The 20723-nt window shown below is 54.9% G+C and overlaps 2 protein-coding genes across 4 annotated transcripts; one reads left to right on the top strand and one right to left on the bottom strand.

Annotated features, from left to right (window-relative positions):
* The first annotated feature begins 1565 nt into the window (after window positions 1-1565).
* SOWAHA (sosondowah ankyrin repeat domain family member A) lies at window positions 1566-5068 on the top strand. Its single transcript, XM_032156448.2, has one exon. It carries the CDS (start codon window positions 1886-1888, stop codon window positions 3536-3538), a length of 1653 nt encoding a protein of 550 aa, XP_032012339.1. The 5' UTR covers window positions 1566-1885; the 3' UTR covers window positions 3539-5068.
* Window positions 5069-9284: 4216 nt separating this feature from the next.
* SHROOM1 (shroom family member 1) lies at window positions 9285-19611 on the bottom strand. Of its 3 annotated transcripts, XM_032156446.2 has the most exons (8): window positions 19131-19611; window positions 13700-14719; window positions 13555-13610; window positions 13152-13358; window positions 12386-12955; window positions 12159-12300; window positions 11786-12058; window positions 9285-11664 (listed from the first exon to the last, which is right to left on the bottom strand). In XM_032156446.2, exons 2-8 carry the CDS (start codon window positions 14675-14677, stop codon window positions 11332-11334), a joined length of 2559 nt encoding a protein of 852 aa, XP_032012337.1. In that variant the 5' UTR covers window positions 14678-14719; window positions 19131-19611; the 3' UTR covers window positions 9285-11331. The 3 variants fall into 3 exon arrangements, with proteins under 3 accessions (XP_032012337.1, XP_032012338.1, XP_058296493.1); XM_032156447.2 differs by lacking the exon at window positions 13152-13358 and having other exon boundaries at window positions 19131-19606; XM_058440510.1 differs by lacking the exon at window positions 19131-19611 and having other exon boundaries at window positions 13700-15977.
* Window positions 19612-20723: the final 1112 nt, after the last annotated feature.

Below are 20723 nucleotides of genomic sequence, written 5' to 3'. Positions count from 1 at the left end.
CTAATTGGAATGATTACTGTAAGGAAAGCATTATGCTAAGTCTTCTGTGTTTATTTTCTCACTTAATCCTCTCAACCATCTGAGCAGGTAAGTACTATTTTCATCATTCCTTTACAGACAAGAAAGCTGAGGCACAGAGAAGTCCAGGCATTTGCCCAAGGTAGAGTCAGAATTCAAGTGTGGAATGTTGACTCCAGAGTCTTGTTTTCTTAGCTACTACAGTATGCTGCTTCTGGTTATATATATTTGTAGTACTGCACTTATTTATTTATTTATTTATTTATGAGACAGGGCTTGCTTTTGTCATCCAGGGTGGAGTGCAGTGGCGCGATCTCGGCTCACTGCAACCTCCACCTCCCGGGTTCAAGCGATTCACCTGTCTTAGCCTCTGCAATAGCTGGGATTACAGGCGTGTGCCATCACACTCAGCTAATTTTTGTATTTTTAAGTAGAGACGGATTTCACCATGATGGCCAGGCTGGCCTCGAACTCCTGACCTCAGATCATCCGCCCAACTCAGCCTCCCAAAGTGCTGGGATTAGAGGCGTGAGCCATCGCGCCCGGCCTGCATTTTAAATTAAGGAACTCATTCTACCTCTGCCAGGCAGTTCCCTCAACTAGAAACCTCTTCTCCGTCTACGTAACTCCCTGATCTTCTTCAAGTCCTTGTTTAAATGTCACTTTCACAACGAGTACTATCCTGACTGCCCAGATCAAAATTGCAACCTGCCCCTCATCCGTTTTACCCCGCTGTGCTTTTTTCATAGCATTTATTTAGCATATCATATAGTTTTCGGATTCACCATATGCTTGTGTTCTCCTCCAACATATGAGCCCTACTAGGTCACGTGTTTTTAAATCTGTCTTGCTAACTGATGCATCTTAGCCAAAAAAAAAAAAAAAAAAAAAGTCCTGGCACAAACTACGTGCTCAATATCTATCTTTGGAACAAATGAAGGTTTAAAAACATAGCATGACTCCGCATTGCTTTCTTATTTTAAAGCATAAACATGCATACACATATGGGAGAGAGGGAGAGGATATTTCTAAATGTTAATGGTGATTTCAGGTGGTTTTTTTTCCTTCTTTATGTTTTTCTCTATGTTTTCCTGTTAGTTTATGTTTCCTGTGGTTTTATACCCCAAATCCTACGTGAAAATGTATTATGTTACCATGAGAAAATTGCTTTTGAAAACGTCTCTCTAAACCTAGAGTAACGTGCATTGCCGCGCAGAGTGAATTGGTTTTGCTGTAAATCGCATGAAGCCGTTTTCCTGCATGAAACGCAGTAAAAAAAAAATGGGAGCGGTATTGACAACCTTTACAAAAAAAAAAAAAAAAAAAAAAGGATTGCTCTGAAATCATCGCTCGGTGTTTTGCAGTGGTTAAGTGTTTATTAAAGGAATAAAAATCCATTCCTCCTTGGAGGACCGCGGCGTCCCTAGGGAACACACCCACCTAGCAACCGGGACCAGAGCTGGCGCGCTGCGCCTTTAATTCCGGGGCTGGCGGGGGGCGGCGGGAATTTCTGCTCCGGTTCCCTCTGCATCGCCAGGGCAGCTGTCACCTGTAAGGCGAGCGCGGCGCGGGGGATGGAACCCGGCGCCCATTGGACAGAACACAAAGGCAGAAACCTACCCCGAAGGCCGGGGCCCGGCGGGGCGCTGGGCGTGGGCGCTCCCCGCGGCCCCCGGCGCCCTTTGCCCCGAGACGCTCCGGCCCGGCGGCACCGGCGCGACCGAGGTCCAGTTTCGGGGACACGCCCGGCCGGCCGCGGGTAAGGCGCCAGGTGAGCGCGGCCGCGCCTCCCGGAACCCCGCTCCCGCGCGTCCCGCGGCGACGCGGCGCCCACCCGCCCCGGCAGCCAAGAACCCAGAGCCCCACCATGGCGCTGGCCGCCGCCGCCGCCGCCGCCGCTGCGGCTGCCGGGGTGAGCCAGGCGGCGGTGCTGGGCTTCCTGCAGGAGCACGGCGGGAAGGTGCGCAACTCCGAGCTGCTGAGCCGCTTCAAGCCGCTGCTCGATGCGGGCGACCCGCTGGGCCGCGCCGCCCGCAGGGACCGCTTCAAGCAGTTCGTCAACAACGTGGCGGTGGTAAAGGAGCTCGACGGCGTCAAGTTCGTGGTGCTGAGGAAGAAGCCGCGGCCCCCGGAGCCCGAGCCCGCACCCTTCGGCCCCCCGGGGACAGCGGCCCAGCCGTCGAAGCCCACTGTGGTCTTGCCGGGGGGCACCTCTGCCCCGGGAGCTCCGCCCTTGGTCCTGGTGCCGCAGCCAGTGGAGCCGCCAGGGGACCTGCGTCTGCCAACAGAGCCACAGGACACCCCGGGGGGGCCGGCCTCCGAGCCTGTTCAGCCGCCCGAGGAGCGATCCGCCGCCCCACCGCTTCCAGTCCTCGAGCTAGCCCAGGCCACCGAGAGACCCTCCGCAGAGGCGGCCCCACCGCCTAGGGCCCCTTCTGAGGCGGCCTCGCCCTGCTCTGATCCGTCAGACCCGGAGCCCGGGCCCGGGGCAGTGAAAGGGCCGCCGCAGCAGAAGCCCTGTATGCTGCCCGTCCGCTGCGTCCCGGCCCCCGCCACGCTCCGCATCCGGGTGGAGGAGCAGGGCCTGCGCCGGCAGCTGTCGGAGGAGCCGAGCCCGCGGAGCTCCCCTCTGCTGCTGAGGCGGCTCTCGGTGGAGGAGTCCGGTCTGGGCCTCGGCCTGGGCCCGGGCCGCTCCCCGCACCTGAGGCGCCTGTCGCGCGCCGGCCCGCGTCTACTGAGCCCCGACGCCGAGGAGGTGCCCGCCGCGCCGCCGCCGTCCGCCGTGCCCCTGGAGCCGTCCGAGCACGAGTGGCTCGTGCGGACCGCCGGGGGCCGCTGGACCCACCAGCTGCACGGGCTGCTGCTGCGCGACCGCGGCCTGGCGGCCAAGCGCGACTTCATGTCTGGCTTCACCGCCCTGCATTGGGCCGCCAAGAGCGGCGACGGCGAGATGGCGCTGCAGCTGGTGGAGGTCGCGCGGCGCAGTGGCGCACCAGTCGACGTGAACGCGCGCTCCCACGGCGGCTACACGCCGCTGCACCTGGCCGCGCTGCACGGCCACGAGGACGCTGCTGTGCTGCTGGTGGTGCGTCTGGGTGCCCAGGTACACGTGCGTGACCACAGCGGGCGTCGCGCCTACCAGTACCTGCGGCCCGGCTCCTCGTACGCGCTGCGCCGCCTTCTTGGCGATCCAGGCCTGCGAGGCACCACGGAGCCAGATGCGACCGGTGGTGGAAGTGGCAGTCTTGCTGCCAGGCGCCCGGTACAGGTGGCCGCCACCATCCTCAGTTCCACCACCAGTGCATTTCTGGGCGTCCTGGCTGACGACCTCATGCTCCAGGACCTGGCCCGAGGCTTGAAGAAGTCGAGCTCCTTCAGCAAGTTCTTGAGTGCCTCGCCCATGGCTCCACGTAAAAAGACAAAGACCCGTGGTGGTCTTCCAGCCTTCTCAGAAATCTCTCGTCGACCTACTCCGGGGCCTTTAGCTGGTCTAGTGCCCAGTTTGCCTCCAACAACCTGAAGGTCCCTGGGGCTACCACCTGGTTGATCTATCGTGGCCTGCTCGTCGCAGCCCAAACCCGCCCAAGACTGCAGCCCAATCAACGCCTGGAGCCTCATTCTGTTTCCAACTTTGTCCAGGGCAGCCTGTTTAACCCACATGGGCCTGCACCTCCAGCTTCTTTCTGAAGCATGACCCGTCTCCAGAGATGGGATTTGAGAAATCAGTGAGAGCTTCCAATAAAGAACTCCAGGAGACAGGCCTGAACTCTAGAGGGAACTTGAAATCCAGGGTCAAAGGTTAAGGGGCAGCAGCTGGTCTGGCCCCTGAATGCCTTCACCTGATGCCTCTGCAGCTACACAATCCCAAGCCAGAACTAGAGCAAGGGTCTCTTTAAATGTTAAAAGATGTTAGGTTGTCAGCTTTAAGATATGTGGTGGTTTTGTAATTTGATGCTTTTATTCTGTTTTTAAATTGAAATGAGGTAAAGCAACTTTCATAGTAACATTTTGGAATTATATTTTTCCACTGTTAGGCAAAGTGCTTAGACATTTTCCATTTCTTTGCTAAATACTTTGGAATTCTATTTAAAAAATAGATGATCAAGATCTAAAGGAAATTAATCCCAACCAACAAACTTAAAAGTTTATCTACCTCATTTTAGGCAATCAAGATTCTGGAGAGTCTTGAACACAGAATAACGATTGTGACCATTATGAATGTAACTAATTTCAGTTGTACTGTGAATGCTAAATATTTGCAAACAAGTACATCTTGAAAGTAAAGGTGACTTAGAGAAAAGAGAGGTTTTGGCAGATACTTTTAATTTCTGGTTGTCTCCATCATGAAATATAAACATGTGTTTGGCACTTGTGGGTGGCTATTTTGATTTGGCATGAATACTTAATTTTTTTTAAAAATTGTGGTTTGTGAACTGCACCTTTATGCCATGTTTCTGAATCTGGTTTTCAAATCCAGTGGAGCCTTTCAGTGCCACAGGTGAATATTAAAAGAAAAAAAGTAATAGTATTATGACAGAAAAATGAGCGATTAAATAGTAATGGATACAATTAAGGAGCAAGTATTTTATATGACTGCTCTGTACAAACAAAAAGTATGTAATACCCATTTTAAAAAACCATTTGAAAGTAGACAACTTATTCCAAAATAGCAAACGCAGAATCCCTGCTCAGTGAGCTTGGATGAGTGGCTTAACTTCTCTGGGCCTTTATTCCTATCTGTAAGTGAGAAAGTTTGTAGATATTGCCAAGATTTCCCAGGCTCAATACAGTGTAATTATTTTATGTTTTTAAAGATATGAAATCTATTTACTCAACCAATTTTTTAAATATCATATTGTGATAATGCTCTGCTTTTGCAAATTGTGTTTGCATGTCATTAGTTATATCAAACAGTTTTGTGGCATGGGGTAGTGGAGCTTCCCTCCCCACCCCCATATGTATCAGTGAAGCCTTTGAAATTACTTAAGGCAGTCTTTCATGGGATGTTTTGATTGAGCAATGAAATAAACAGTCCTCCATTTTGTTTCCACTGGAGTGGTGATGTACTTCCCTTAAAAATTCTACAATTTTTGCTATTGTATTTTTCTTTTCTTTTTATCTAATTTCTTTTCTTTCATTCTTCTGCCTCTTTCAAGCATTCTGTTATTGAAAGAAGTTGGATTGCTCTGCAAAGTAAAGGAGTCAACCACACATGGATATCGTAATGGAGAACTGTAGATAAATGTGGGCCCTGATGTGACCTTCCCACCTTCCTTGCCTGGAACTCTGCATAAATTATTTTAAAATGCAAATTAAATCTTCTGCCTCTGCAGAAAAATTGTGGGAGACACAATTATAGCAATTGGAGTAGCTGACAGTCTGGAAAACAGAATAAAATACTGGAGATTTTCCATAGTAAAAGAGACGCCTGACTGAGACAGGGCCTCAGACAAAGGCGACAGACACAGGTATGACCTGCCTTGATAAAGACAACATTTAAACCAGCAAAGTAGTAATAACAATAACTAATGTTTATTGCACACTTAAATCAGAGGAGGGTCATTTGAACTGCCGGAAGAATCTATGTATTTCAGAAGAGTGTGCTGCAAGCCTTCCAAGTGAAATAAACATTTAGCAAGAGTTTAGGATCAATATACCTAAAGCTTAGGTATTAGAAAACACTGCTTTCCCTTGCAGGCCAAAGCTTTCTGCAACTATAAGGTAAGCCAATAAGAAATTATAGTTTCATACACATATGGAAAGTTTTTAAGAATCATATATCACCTAGCAGGAGGCACACCATTAGAAGGGTATTTTCAACACTAACAGAAAATAATTGTGAAGGCAATTTAGCTGACAAGAATTGTCACAGGGACGAAATCACTCCTTTTAATGAGGAAGAATTGTTGGTATAGATGGGTATGAGTCATATCTATAGCAAGCTTTTAAATAAAGTTTTACATATCCTTTAATGGAGGTTGGAGGTTATTCTTTTTTTTTTTTTTTTGGAGACGGAGTCTCGCTCTGTCACCCAGGCTGGAGTGCAGTGGCGCGATCTCGGCTCACTGCAAGCTCCACCTCCCGGGTTCACGCCATTCTCCTGCCTCAGCCTCTCCGAGTAGCTGGGACTACAGGCGCCCGCCACCACGCCCGGCTAATTTTTTTTGTATTTTTAGTAGAGACGGGGTTTCACCATGGTCTCGATCTCCTGACGTCGTGATCCGCCCGCCTCGGCCTCCCAAAGTGCTGGGATTACAAGCGTGAGCCACCGCGCCTGGCTGGAGGTTGGAGGTTATTCTTAAGCATGTCTCCCTTACCTAATGGAGATCCAGGGTAATGCATATACTGTATAACCTGTGCTGATTAAGTGCCAGGCACAATTCTAAACACTTTGCAGGTATTAATCGCAAGTTTATAAGGTATGTACTATTTGTATCTTGATTTTAAAGTGAGGAAACTGAAGCCTAGAGAAGTTATAAGTTACCTGTCCAGGCCTCACAGCTAGTAAATGCAGAGCTGGATAGTCTCCTGGTGCTCTTTTTCATGACACTGTCTGCTATCCTATAGCAGGACGCAGGGTGGGCTCATCTCAGCCCTTTTCACTCATTTAGTGTCTTTGGGCAAGTCTCCCAGCTCCCCAAACTCCATCTTCTCTGTCTATGGGACAAAAGGCTTCCTGTACCTATTTCACAGGCTATGGGGGAAGGAAGAGCACACGGAATGAGCGGATAGACATCTTTATGAACTGCAACACCAATGTGGGGTGCCGAGTTGGTTCCAGGGGGTAAATGGCTGCATCCCAAAACCAAATAGCTCTGATTTGTGGATGTGCTTTACTTGATCATTCTTTTTTTTTTTTTTCGTTTTTGAGATGGAGTCTTGCTCTGTCACCCAGGCTGGAGTGCAGCAGTGCAATCTCAGTTCACTGCAACCTCCACCTCCCGGCTTCAAGCAATTCTTCTGCCTCAGCCTCTCAAGTAGCTGAGAATATGGGCACGCGCCACCATGCCCAGCTAATTTTTTGAATTTTAGTAGACATGGGGTTTCGCCATGTCGGTGAGGCTGGTCTCAAACTCCTGATCTTAGGTGATCTGCCTGCTTTGGCCTCCCAAAGTGCTGGGATTACAGGCGTGAGCCACCGCGCCCTGCCATGATCACCATTCTTTTAACATGTTAGTGATTGTATACATAAGTAACAATTGACTCTACTAGGAAAAATGTATTCCCACAGGAGGGAAATTATCCCATATTCTGTACATGATATCACTTTAGTTAAAATAGAAATAATGTCCTTCTAAACTCACATTCCTCTAGCATTCCTACTCCCACCTTCCAGACCTAAACCACTGCTATTCAGCCACCTGAGCTGGAGTGCAGTGGTGGGATGTCGGCTCACTGCAACCTCCGCCTCCCTGGTTCAAGCGATTCTCGCTTGAAACGATTTCCGTGCCTCAGCTTCTCGAGTAGCTGGGATTACAGGCGTGCACCACCACGCCTGGCTAATCTTTTGTTAGAGACGGGGGTTTCACCATGTTGGCCAGGCTGGTCGCGAACACCTGAGCTCAGGCAATTCGCCCCCATCGGCCTCCCAAAATGCGGTGATTACAGGCGAGAGTCACCCTGTATTTATAGGCGCCTGGCCTATACTTAGATTCTCTTTTGCTCTCCAGATAGGCTGTTGCCTTGAACCCGTCTCACCTGTTTGGAACTGCCACACCTCCGGACTTCAACCTGGGGCCGGGGTGCCTCGGGTGTGCCTGCAGGGAAGAGAAAAGAAAGCAGAGACATCGAGATCTAGATTCTCTCCTCAAAGAAAAACAAATCCTCCTCGTGGGAAGTGGCTGCTGATTTAAACATCAAAGACAACAGGTAAACGTCCATTGTGACCTTCCACGCTGTAGCTAGGCTGACAGCAACACTATGGGGTGCTCAGCAATTGCCGCCTCCCGCCTTCCTGCGCCCCCAAATGCCCCTTTCACCTGTTTCTCTCTGCAGCCCTCAACCACATTTGACCTAAATTTCCTGAGCTCCTGGTTTACATGTGAATGCACAGCACGGCAATTTGTTCCAATGAGGAGCCCTGAGGTTTGCGCCAGCCGCTCTCAGGGGTACGTTTTGTGCCGAGCAGGATGTTCAAGACAGACTGCGAGCCGGTTTCGGGCACCGCCGAACATGGCTTCCCTGTTCCGTTTCCAATTTACAGCCTGAAGGTAAAAAGTACACTGATTAAATCCATATTAGGAGGAGCAGCGGGGGCGGAATAAGCGAGCTGGGGAGGCGGCCGCGGGGCTGCCTGTTGCCCAGCAACGATGCCAGCCGCAGCCTGTGCTCCCCCAAAAGCCCGAGAGCACCGCGGCAGGCAGCCAGGAAGGACGATGGGGCAGGGGAGCCGGCGGCTAAAGCAGACGGGGCGGGGGGGCGCGCAGAAACCCCTATAGGGACCCATGCAACCCGCTTTCTTACCCTGGGAGACTACGCAAGGCTTTTTTTTTTTTTTTTGATACTGATGTTCGAAATCAATAAGTGCACTGATCAAATCCGTATTAGGAGGATATGATTTAATCAGTGTACCGTTTAAATCCCCCCACACCCCTCCCCCCGACTGCCCTCTCTCCCACTTCTCATTGGCCAGCAACTTTCCAACAAAGGCCTAGTGGCAAAGACAGAAGGACCAGCCTTTCCCTGCCTGGCTGGTCAGTTTCTTTCTGAAAGAAGCAAAAGGCTCAGCTCCAGCTTTCGGGACTAACTGCTCAGCAGGGCAAGTCAAAGTCCCTGTGGCTGGCCCAGAGTGCTTGGTAAGCTGGAGAAGCTGCGGATGGCGAAGCGTGGATACCAGCTTTCACCATAGGAGGACAGCGCCCTCTGCTGGCAGTATCCTGAAGGGTCAGTTCACCGGGCTTCTGGTCCCCACAGAGTCTTGAATTCTGTGGTGCTGATATGGAACAAATATGGTGAGCTCATTCTTGCCCTCTGGAGAAATAACGAAATGGAAGGGAGAAAACTGGGGCAAGAAGACCGAGGGAACATAGAAGGTGCATTGCAGGAGGTGTGGCCTTATTTTTGGGATTCTCCTGATCTGGCAAGGACAAGCACAAAAGCCTCATTTATTTCCCCACGGAAAAACCCAGCGCACAACCAAAGTCCAGTTTAATGCGAAGGTGGAAGATGCCCCTACTCCTATCCCCGTGCTCCCCACGCCCAGCCGGGCTGGGGATGCTTGTTTGAAATACACAATTCCCATTGGCTTAATGGATATGTTAGCTGTGTTTCTTTTTTTTTTTTTTTTTTGAGACAGGGGTCTCACTCTGTCACCCAGGCTGAAGTGCTGGAGTGTATTGGCGCAGTCTCGGCTCACTGCAACATTCACCTCCCAGACTCAAATGATCCTCCCGCCTCAGTCTCCCAAGTAGCTGTGTTTCTAAGAATACCACAACGGAATAATGCAGTAGGGTCCATACAGGGCAAAACACAGAAATTAGTAGCTTCTATCCAGAACATGTCTCTGGGTGTGTTTACTAGGCTGAAGACCTTGGAGCAGAGGCTCTGCCCACTGTGTTCAAAGGGGCAAAGCAAAGTATAATGTTAGAACCCGCAAAGGCCTCAGCAGGAGCCCCATATGCTTTTTATAAAAAGGCATAATGTGAGCATTGTTCTGTGCTCAATAGCACAACTGTTATAACAAATGCTTTTGGTATGAATACGGCCATTTAAAATTCCCAGCCAGTTGCACTTGGTGATAATACGCATCAGAAAACAAGCCCAGGAGCAGAGATTTCTCACTTGGGGGTCAGTTGGCTATAAATGCACATAAACATGCCTTTTAATGTGCCCAACTTCCAAAAATACACTGAATATTTGTGGAACAATATTGTTGGCCCCAGCATTTGCAGCTACAAAGGCTGAAGCAGATTTCAACATGTGTATTTGAGAACCTAACTTTGATTCTATATACATGGGGTGGATGCACAAATTGAGGAGTCCTATGTGTCATACCACTCCAGCCCCTAACTTCCCACTCCCAACCATGGCCCACCCTCAGATTACAACCACTGCTATGTCTCCAGGTCCTTAGTCCCAGCATGGAGGGTCTTGAGGTCTCCCACCCCTCACCTTCAGCTCCCACCCTCGACTGCCCGCCTCAGGCCTGGCTGACCCAGTGGGATCTCTGAAGGAGAGAAGGATAAACAGTGTTGATAACATAACTGGAAGAAGAAAGTGCTTTCTAGGTCTTGGAATGAATGTCCCCAGATGTCCAAGTATTCTGAACATTTGTCAGGGCATTTAGGCAGCACAGTATCTGAGCCCATTTCAGTAGCTTGAATCTTGAAAGGAGACAGGACTCCTACTTCACTACTGAAGCTGGGATGTTGGCTAGAAACCAGCTACAGAATCTAGACTCAGCCAATCAGACCTAGGCCTTTGTGGCTGTGACACAGTCACTGGAACAGTTAGGAAATATTGGTGACAGTGGAGCTGAAAGCCCAGTATTCCCCTGGTCCCTCCTGTTTTCAAGCCAGGTTCTCCAGACTAACTAAGACTAACTAGACGTTGGCAGGGTTGACTGATATTCTGCCAGCAAATCCCTCTTCTGCTGTAGTCAGCCAGGGCTGGTGACTGTGTAAACAAGACCCCTCTCACTCCTCCCACAGCTGTGCTGCAGGTGACACACACACTTCTCTTAACAATTTTTATTGAAGAAAAAATAGGCTGCTTTGCACCTTAAGTGCTCCTCTGTCTTCTCTCCTCCCTCCAACCAACCCCTGCCAGCCCCACACTCTCATCACAAAATGGGGGAATACTGCAGTTTTTAAGATCCATAAATTAATTACCAAATAATCCACAAGACCTGGGTGAGGCCACATGAGAACACTGTGGAGGAATTTTTTTTGTTTTTTGTTTTGAGACGGAGTCTCTCTCTGTCGCCCAGGCTGGAGTGCAGTGGCGCGATCTCCGCTCACTGCAAGCTCCACCTCCCAGGTTCACGCCATTCTCCTGCCTCAGCCTCCCGAGTAGCTGGGACTACAGGCGCCCACCACCACGCCCGGCTAATTTTTTATATTTTTAGTAGAGACGGGGTTTCACCGTGTTAGCCAGGATGGTCTCGATCTCCTGACCTTGTGATCTGCCCGCCTCGCCTCCCAAAGTGCTGGGATTACAGGCGTGAGCCACCGCGCCCAGCTGGAGGAGTATCTTAGAGAGGCCTGCCCTGGGTCCTCCCCAATCCCTCAAGGGAAAAGCAGAGACTAAATCAGCATCACCCCACTCACGTGGGTGACAGGTAGGGGCGGTGCACCCCACCCTCTCCACCTATAACTATGTAAGGAGAAGAGGGAAGGGCGGCTGAACTGGAGGACAGGTCCCTGGGGGCCGCGCCGGGCTGGGAGACGGGGGATGATGGCCAAGGTCGTCCCTGATGGCGTCCAGTTGGTCCTGAAGGAGGCGGGTGCGCTCGTCCAGGCTGCGCTGCTGGGCCAGGACGGCGGCCTTGCCTGCTAGCAGGGCGCAGTAGACGCGCAGCTCCTCCACCGGTAGTGCTCGCACCAGCACCTCCCGCATGGCCCGCTCGCGCCGTGCCACGTGCTCCTTCAGCTCCTTGGCGTCCTCCTCCTGCCGCTGCAGGAGCCGGAGTCGCTGCAGCAGGGAGGCCTGGAGCCGCAGGAAGAGGCGCCGTGAGCCAGGTGAGGGCGCCGCCGCTCCCGGAATGGTTCCCTCCGGAGAGAGCAGGCCCCTCACCGCCCTACTCGCTTGCAAACTGAACCCCTTTTACCTGCTCATCAGGGTCGCTGTCTGAGGCCGCCTGGGCCAGGGCGCGGCGCACGCGCGCCAGGCGACTGCCCAGCAGCAGCAGCAGGCCAAGCACGCGCTCTAGGTCGGCCATGAACCTGCTGAACCGCTCCAGCTCCCGAGGGGCACAGGCCTGGCGCACTGCAGCCTCCAGAGCCGCTTGGCGCCTGGCCCACGCTTGTGCCTCCCCCTGCAGCCGCTCCTGCTCCGTGTGAAGGTCCTGAAGCATCTTTTGGAGGAGGGTGGCCAACTCCACCTGCAGGGAAGGCTCAAGGCTGGGGCCAGGCTCATGACTTCTCTGCCCAGGCTCTAGGCTCCTACCCACCCCCAGCCTCCACCAGCCCTTCTCCGCTCACTTTCTTGCCCTGGATGCTGTTATTTGGTGCAGGGAGCCCCTGGCCACATGGCTGGTCAAGCACAGGGTGGGTGGCAGGGTTTTCAAGCCTTGTCTCCTCCTGAGGAGCTGGCAGGAGCTGGGTGAAGCTGAACTGATAGGACCTGGGAACAAAACCAGAGCTTCCTGGGTTTCCTGTCCCCAACTTCAGGGGCTCAGTGTCCAGAATCCCTAGTACCCCTCACTCACCCTGGCTCAAAAGTACTGGCGGCCTCCTCTCCAGCCTCCCCACAGGCAGGCCGCATTGCAGCCCGGACCTCTGCTAAAGGAATCAGTCCATCCAGCAGGCCCAGGGGTGGCTCTGGGCTGGGCTGGGAAGCAAGAGGGTCACGTAGAGAGGGATCTAATCTGGCCAGCTCCTGAACCAGCTCCTCGAGGCACTGACTGGGCCATGTGGGCCTGGAACCAGGTTGGCCAGTGCCCCTGGCTAGGGCAGTATTGTGAGGGGGACCTGGAATATCATTGCCTGAAAGTCCCAAGGCATCAACTGGGAGAGGTTTGAGGAGGTCACTCTCTGCAGCTGTGGGGGAATTGGTGGTCAGTCCAGTGGGGTCAATAGTTAGGATGTTATCATTTGCAGTCCCAGTGGGGGTGTGGCTTGTGGGCCTGGAAATACCTACAGAACCATTCACCCCCTGCCAGCAGTCATCTGCCCCTGCAGTTCCTGGACACTCATGGAGCGGGTACTCTGGGGGGACTGTAGCCTGGCCAGTTCTTTGGCCTAAGCCAGTTCCATACTGCTGGTCAGAGGCAAGGACACTGGAAGCAGAAAAGACACTGAATCAGAAAAAGCTCCAGCCACAAACAAATGGTGGCCTCCAAGGGCCATCTGTCCCTACCCCCATCACCTGGAATCCCAGGCTCCAGCTAGGAGAGCATTCCCACCCCTCTAGCGTTTTGTAGATGTGTGTGTCAGGGGGGTGCCTCATGATGCTTGGAAGCAAGAGGGAAATACCTGGCTGGGGGCCCCTGGGAGGCATGGGGGTCTGGTGGTGATCTCATTCTGACCAGCGGGGCCTCTTCTAGGAACACTTCATCAGGAAGGGAGGGGAGCCGGGCAGGCACAATGCAGGTCTCTGAGACCCTCTGTTCACCGTCGGCAGGGCCGCTCTGGGGTAACTCTGCAGGATACACCACCGCAGCCTCCTTCTGAGGCAAGAATCTGGAGGCAGGGACCCCATGGTGACCACAGTGAAAGGAAGGAAGCTCTTGGTGTTGCACCAGGGAGACAGTAGGGTATTTGCAAAATAACCAGAAGGCTCAGACTGAGGGTAGGTAGGAAGCCCTTTCATTTTTTGGGCAAAAGCTATGCAAGCTGCTTCCCCCGAGCTTGGTCCAGAGTGGTCCGTGTCTCTCACCTGGAAAGTTTGGTCTGAAACAATGGTCTGGGGGTTTCTGCTCCTTGGGGAACAGCCTGGAAGGGTGAACAGTCGACTGAAATGTGGCTCAAGTTTTGTTTCCCAGATGCCCCCCTCACCAGCCTGCATCTCCTGACTTCCATACCTGGACAATGGGTGTGGTCCCTCCTGATCCTCCCCAGGAACCCAACACTTCGCCTGAAGCGCTCTGACTCCGACTGGTGGGCCTGAAGGCATCACTGAGCTTCAAGGACCCGGAGTCCAGGTTCATGGAGCCTTGGGGCTGCATCTCGGGCAGCCATCCGACCTGGTGATCTTCAAACTTAGCCAGCGCCGGATGCTGGAACTCCAAGGGCTCGGGCCCAGGGAGGCCAGAGCTGGAGCAGGCCTCACCCAGGCATTCTCCCGCCGGCCCACCGCCCCGACCCACACGATCCAGCTTTCCTGGCTCCGAGAAGCACCATTTCCGCTGCTGGTTGGCGAGGGGACCCCGGCCGGCAGTTCCTGGCGCGGGAGCCCGGGAGCGCGCCGGCTCCTCCTCCCCACCCGGGTGGCTGAGCGAGGCGGAGCGCGGGTGAGTCGCCGGGGGCCGCGCTGGGACAGTGGGCCGCAGACGGGCGGGCAGGCTCATGCGAAGCTCCTTGCGCTGGAACGACGTCTCCCGGAGCACTCGCCGCTGCGCGCCCTGCAGCCGCTGGCGGTAGGCGGCCCTCGAGGCCGGCGGGCTGGGCGGCTCGGCAGGCCGCGCGGAGGCCTCCGCCTCGGCCGCCAGCGCGTACAGCAGCGGGGTGGCATGCCTGTTCAGTGGCCCCGGGGTCTCCGGGACCTCTGGTGGCTGCGGCCCACTGCGGGCGGCGACCGCGGGCCGGAGCCGCGGGGATGTGCAAAGGGCAGCGTCGGGTGGGGCGGGGCCCGGGCCGCCCCAAACCACGCGCACGTAGTCCCAGTCTAGGTAAGGAAGGAGGTCTGTCCCCGGCGACTGCGTGCGTGGCTCGGGGCCGCCGGAGGCTGCGGAGAAAGAGCTATAGGCCGAGTCCGCGCGCATGGACAGATGCCGCAGGTCCAGGCCGCTAGTGGACGAGGGCGGGGAGGCGCGGTCGCCCCCAGGTCCCAGGGCCTCCATGGCTGCGCAGATGAATGCTGAGGCTGGCTGGCTGCGTGGGTCCTGGGAAAACACAGATGTGGTGCTGGGTGAGGAGCTCCGGGTGAGGGCTGGGACAGCCTGCTGGCCCCGCCACCACGGAAGGCCAGACGCTTACACTTCCCCTCCCTGGTCACACCGTCACAAGCGCTGGCATCCCCCAGATTTTGGCAGAGTCACCTTGGGATCAGAGGTGGCAGAGGAAGTAGGACCAGTCCCAGGGAGCACCTCTGAAGGTTGAGGGCCCAGCTCAGGGGAAGGAATTGGGACCAGCTCATTCCCTGCCGGGCTCCCCTTGCCCACACAAGCAGCCTTTACCCTGAGACCTCCTGGAACTTGGAGAATGTACCCATGTTCCTTTCCTCCCCAACCCTGTCCCACCCAGGCTGCTTCCTGGCCGCTCTGTTGGCTTCTCCATGTGATCTTTCCCTAATAAACAATGGTCAAGAACACTCTTGTGACCTCAGGGGAGCTAAGAAAGGAGGGGTGGGGGAAGACCCAGGGCAAGGGGCAGAGGCAGCTTCACAGTCTTCCTCCCTCCCTCTGTGCCTGTTATGTTCCAGGTGCTTTATATAAATATTTATTTTGATCGTCGCAACTGCTGTCTGCATTTTACAGACGAGGACAATGAGGTTCTGAGGGGGAAATGATTTGTCCAGGGCCACACAGCTGGGACATGGCAGAAGCCTGCCTGGAATCCAGGCCTGCCTCCATGCTCACTGCAGCCAGAATCAATTTCCTAGAAGCAAGCCCTGCTGAAAGGCAGTTTACCATCCCTCCTGTTCCCCAACAGCCTGAATCCTCCAAGGAAGCCCACACTCCACTATAGGAAAGTCACTCCTACCTCCCCACACACTATTGGCAGATTCCAAAATAATCTGGTCCCCACTTCTCAAACTCTGCCTTTCGTCTAGGAATGATGGGCCAACCCGCATCTTTGCCCTGCTTCTATTCTTGCTTCTCCTGTAGGACTCAGCTTAGAGGTCTCCTCACTTTTTGGGACCCCAACAGTGTCCTGAGCTGACCCCCACCCCACACTGTCCCTGTTGTCTTGCTTCTGATTCCCTCCTCCCATTCCCACCCCTGAGCTTCTTGGGAACGGGCCCTGCTCTTCCTCGTTGCTGCACTCTCAGTGCCCAGCAGAGTCCCTGGCATATAGTCAATGTTAAACAAATATTTGGGCCGCATGCAGTGGCTCATGCCTGTAATCCCAGCACTTTGGGAGCCCGAGGTGGGCGGATCACTAGGTAAAGAGATCAAGACCATCCTGGCCAACATCATGAAACCCCATCTCTACTAAAAATAACAAAAATTAGCTGGGCATGGTGGCACGCGCCTGTAGTCCCAGCTACTTGGGAAGCTGAGGCAGAAGAATCGCTTGAACCCGGGAGGCGGAGGTTGTAGTGAGCCGAGATCGCACCACTGCACTCCAGCCTGGCGACAAAGTGAGACTCTGTCTCAAAACAAAACAAAACCCCAAATATTTGCTGAATGTCAAGGGAAATAACAGATTTGCAGGGAGTAGATGTAGGGGTGGCCTTGGTAACGAAGGAAGAGAGTTCCTTAGCTTCTGCACACCCTTATTCCCTCCCTATTAGTCTTTTCTGGGGAAGAGGACAGAATGGGTGAAGTACTTGCCACCGTAGACACTGGCCAGATTCCTCATGCAATATTAGGTACAAACAGAGCAGGCAAGCACAGCTTGGGGCAGGACTGACCAGAAATCAATCCCTTCTGGTCCTGGGAGGGGGATCAAGGGTAAGAGTTGAGTGGGTGTGCCTGGGTCAGGGTAAGAGCAATTTTGAGGCTTGGGAAAGGGCAATGTTGAGGTTTGGGGCTCCCTATGAACTATGGAGACTTTGGGGGGCTGGCCTGCATTCTCTGAGCTGCTTGGTAGGGAGTGCAGAGTAGGGTGGCCCACGGCTAGGGTGAGGACCAAAAAGCAGGCTTATTTGAGCCTCCTAGACACTATCTGGAGCCCAGAGTCACCCTCCACCCACGTCCCTGAGGCCCAGGATGTTACAGATTGCTGGTTAGGGCAAGTATGGGGGTTAGTGGTAGGAGGATATGGTGTTTCCTAAAAGGGAAAGGCAGTACCTACAACATACCCAGGAGAGGCCCTCAGCAGACCTAGGACCAGAACATCTTGACGTCACCCACCTGGGGGCATTTGTATATGCCTACTAAGCCCAGGAGCTTAGCCCTCACACTTAGGGTTGGGGACGTCTTTTGCAAAGTATTTCCACTCTAAACTTTAGGAGGACAAGAAACTACTCTGAGTAGCAGCTCCTGGGAGTACAGTCACCTCATCTAGGAAGCCCACCCGACTCCTCAGACATTAGCCCTTTGTCTTCCTACTCTTTCTGAGTCCAGCTTAGGAGCACTAGCTTATGCCACCCGTCCTGCCCATTTTGGCTTGCTGCAGCTACAGAGGGGGATCACCAAATACAAGATGTTTCCTCAAAAGAGGTCTTGAAAATCTATCTTATTTGTGAGTTACTATGTTAAAGGATTCTGAATTCAGCAAATAAAAACAGCTTGAATGGGCAATAAAAATGTGTCTCCACATGTGTTTCCTTATTGACTGTAACTTGTTGAAGATGCTTTTGCACTGGTGGCCCTATCAGGTTGATGTTCATGCAGGTTCCTCACAGTGTGTCCTTTGCAGAACCTACCATGCCAAGAGGGCCCAGCTGCTTTGGTGTGTTTTGGGGGAGCCTCAGCACAAAATAACAAGGCATTTTCACACTTGTCTGGCTGCAGGGAGCCTCTTGCAGTCCAGCCCCAGTGTGGCTGGGGGTAGCCCTATCTTAGGGGTCCCTGTCTCAGTGGCAGTGGCACCTGTGGGCTGGGCTGCCAAGCCTGTGCCTGCTGCTGAAAGGGAGTTCAGAGGTGGAGCTCAAGGAGCTCTGCAGGCATTTTGCCAAGCCTCTCCAGAGCAGAGGGAGCAACCTAGACTCCCCGCTAGAAAGACACCAGATTGGAGTCCTGGGAGGGGGAGTTGAGGTGGGCATTTGATGTATACTTGTCACCCGAATGAAGGAGCCAGAGAGTAAGGAGACGAAGATGAGTTTGGCCTTCAAAGCTAGGGGTCTGGCAGGTGGAGGCACCAGTCTGAAAGGAGGAGCTGGGGCCAAGGACTTGTCAAGGGGGCCAGTGTGCTCCTTCAGTCTGGGCTTCATGGTGTCTGTGACAAGTCTGGCAGCAGTTGGGATGTGGCTCTGGAGTTCAGCAGGGGAGGGTAGACCAGGCAAGACCCAGGTTTTTAGTTAGAGGTTACTGGGGAAATAGCTGAAGACAGTTTCCGGTGGATAAAATCACACCAAGGCAATGGGAATAGATCCAGGTAAGGCGACCGAGGAGGCACAGGAGAACGGACAGCCTCAAATACAACGAATGATCAGGATTTAGATCATACCTCCCTCAAGGCCACCTCACATCTCACGTCTCTGTGGAGGGGCTATCCAGGCCGCCCCTCCCAGCGGGTCCTCCCTCAGTACTGAGCTCACTGTGTAGGCGCTGTCTCCCTGTCAGACTGAGTTCCTGGGTACTGGACCACGTCTCGAACCCCAGTACCCACAGCTAGGTCTGGCTAGGCGGACGTTCTGGGAAGTTCACCGGCTCTCCCTGTCCCCAGCGTCCCCCTGTTCTCCCAGCCTGTCCGCGCTGACAGCGCACCCCACGCAGCATCCGCGCTCCAAGTGTGCGACTGGTTTACGGGCTCATCGGTCGCTGCACCCCAGATGCAGAGTCTCTGGAGATCCGAGCTCCGTGCCATGCACAGGAAATGCAGGAAGCTGGCGACACCCGGGGAGAGGCCGCCGCGGGCGTGGACAGACCCGGTTACCTGGGGTTCAAGCTCTGGGAGCCGAGGCACAGGAGGGAGAGAGGCGCAGGCCTTGGCGGCCGCAGGGGACGGCAGAGACACGCGGAGCGGCGCGAGAGCAGATGGCCGCAGCCCTACGCAGTTCTGGGCCTTTCCCGTTGGGTTCACCGTCGGGGAAGGATCGCGCAGGGGACAGCGCGAGCCCGGGAGGGAAGGACCTGGCTTCTCCAGATGCTTGGCGACAAAGGGCAGGCGCGGAGGGTGGCGGAGTGAGACCGCGCTGCGCGCCGCAGCCACACACTGCGCCCCCGAGCCACACGCGGCGCCCCAGCCGCGCCCCTGAGCCTCGCCGCCAGCTTAGAGGGGGCCGCCTCTCCGCCCCGCAGCTCTGCAGCTGGGAGAGGCGCGCTGGGGTCCGACTCCACTGGCGCAACCTGACGCGGCGCCGAGCCGGACACGTCCCGGCCGAACTACGCCCGGGCTGCCCCGCGACCACCGCCTCGCCACCCGCTCCTCACCCCCGTCCGCCCGCAGCCCCGCCGGCCTCCCGGGGGAAGCGGACCCCGCCGCCTGCCGCCCGCTTCCCGCTCCGCCGCCCCCGCCGCGTACCTGAGGCTCCAGCCGAGACGCGCTCCTGGGCCCTCGCGGCCGCGCGGTGACATCAGAGCCCCGGGCTCTGACTCCGACCCCACCTCCAGGCTCCGGCCGCGGCCGCAGGGGAGGCGCCACGTCCGGCCGCGGGGCCGGGAGCCGCAGCCTCTTGGTAGCGTCCGCTCGCCGGCCCAGTCCCAGGCCTGAGGGTGGACAGTGCGTTCCCGCGCGGGCCACAGGTCTCTTGCCCCAGGCCGGAGAAACCTGAGCGAGGTGGTGGGAGGGTGACTACGGCGACCGCCCACCGGCCTCCAGCGCGTCCGTGATGCTCGGGGGCCGGGTCCCTGGGGGCCTGACACCTCCCTCGGTGGGGAGGTCCAGGGCGGGCCCTTAGGCGCCTGACGGCTACCCGCTTTCCTCCCCAAGCCCGGCCAAGAAAACAGAGCTGCCAGGGCCTCGTGCCTCCCACCTGTCCCGCTGAGTAACTCGCCCCTTGATCAACTCTACCCCCAGACCCCCATTTCCAAAACTCTTCCAGCTCTTTGACTCCTACCATGGGCTCTTGTCTCCTGTTCCCTGTCCCATTTCTTTCCATTTCTCCCACTACCCCTCATGGTCTGGGCCCTCCAGCCTGCTACCGGGGTGGGGGGAGGGGGGCGGAGCACGGGGAAGCCCCTGGACTTGTGTGCACCTTAGCTGTCCTGAGTGGGTCCTTAGGGAGCTGGACATACGCATATCCACTAAGGCTGGACGCTGGCGCTCGAGGCCCTCACCTTCCGGGATCTCCATTTTCCAAAGAACGCTCTGCCTGCACCTGCCACTGAGCTCTCCTTGCTGTGTCCTCAGGCTCCCCTGCCCCGACTTTCCAAACTCTTGTCCTGTGAATACCACCCTGCCAAGAAATGCTCCGTTCCTGAGAGGGGCTGGGGGCCCTTTGCTGAGCCTCTGCAGCTCTCAGGTTTCTGCCTTTGTCCTCCGCTGCCCTCCCCCTCCCACAGGATCAGCAGGGCTGGGCTAGGGGCCGTGTCCTCCCAAGGTTTATTAGTGTTAATAACCAGGACTCTGAACTCTGGCCAAGAGTCAAGGTTGCCACTTCCTAGGGACACTGGGAGCCTGAGGAACAATGTCTTCTTGGGTCTTCTGGGGCTCGGAGGCAAGAGACACCTGAGTCGGACTTCTGAGAGTGGTGCCCTCTGGGCCCTGCTCCTTCTTCAACACCATCTGGACTCAGGCACCAGCTTCAGCTGGAGCTCTAGGCTTTAAGACAGTGCCTAAGAACCTTTTGGCTTTGAAAGACTTTTGTCGTTTGTTTTGCTTTTTTGAGACAGAGTCTCCCTCTGTCGCCCAGGCTGGACTGCAGTGGCCCAATCTCTGCTCACTGAAACCTGCGCCTCCCGGGTTCAGGAAATTTTCCCTGCGTCAGCCTCCCGAGTAGCTGGGATTACAGGCACCGGGCACCATGCCCAGCTAATTTTTGTATTTTTAGTAGAGACGGGGTTCGCCATGTTGGCCAGACTGGTCTCAAACTCCTGACCTCAGGTGATCCACCCACCTCAGCCTCCCAAAGTGCTGGATTGCAGGCATGAGTCACCGCACCCAGCCTGAAAGACT

The sequence above is a fragment of the Hylobates moloch genome, unplaced genomic scaffold, assembly GCF_009828535.3.
Source record: "Hylobates moloch isolate HMO894 unplaced genomic scaffold, HMol_V3 SCAFFOLD_6, whole genome shotgun sequence".
NCBI classification, from domain to species: Eukaryota; Metazoa; Chordata; class Mammalia; order Primates; family Hylobatidae; genus Hylobates; species Hylobates moloch.
The sequence above is the reverse complement of the archived record's forward strand: the minus strand, read 5'-3'. Positions and strand labels throughout refer to the sequence as shown.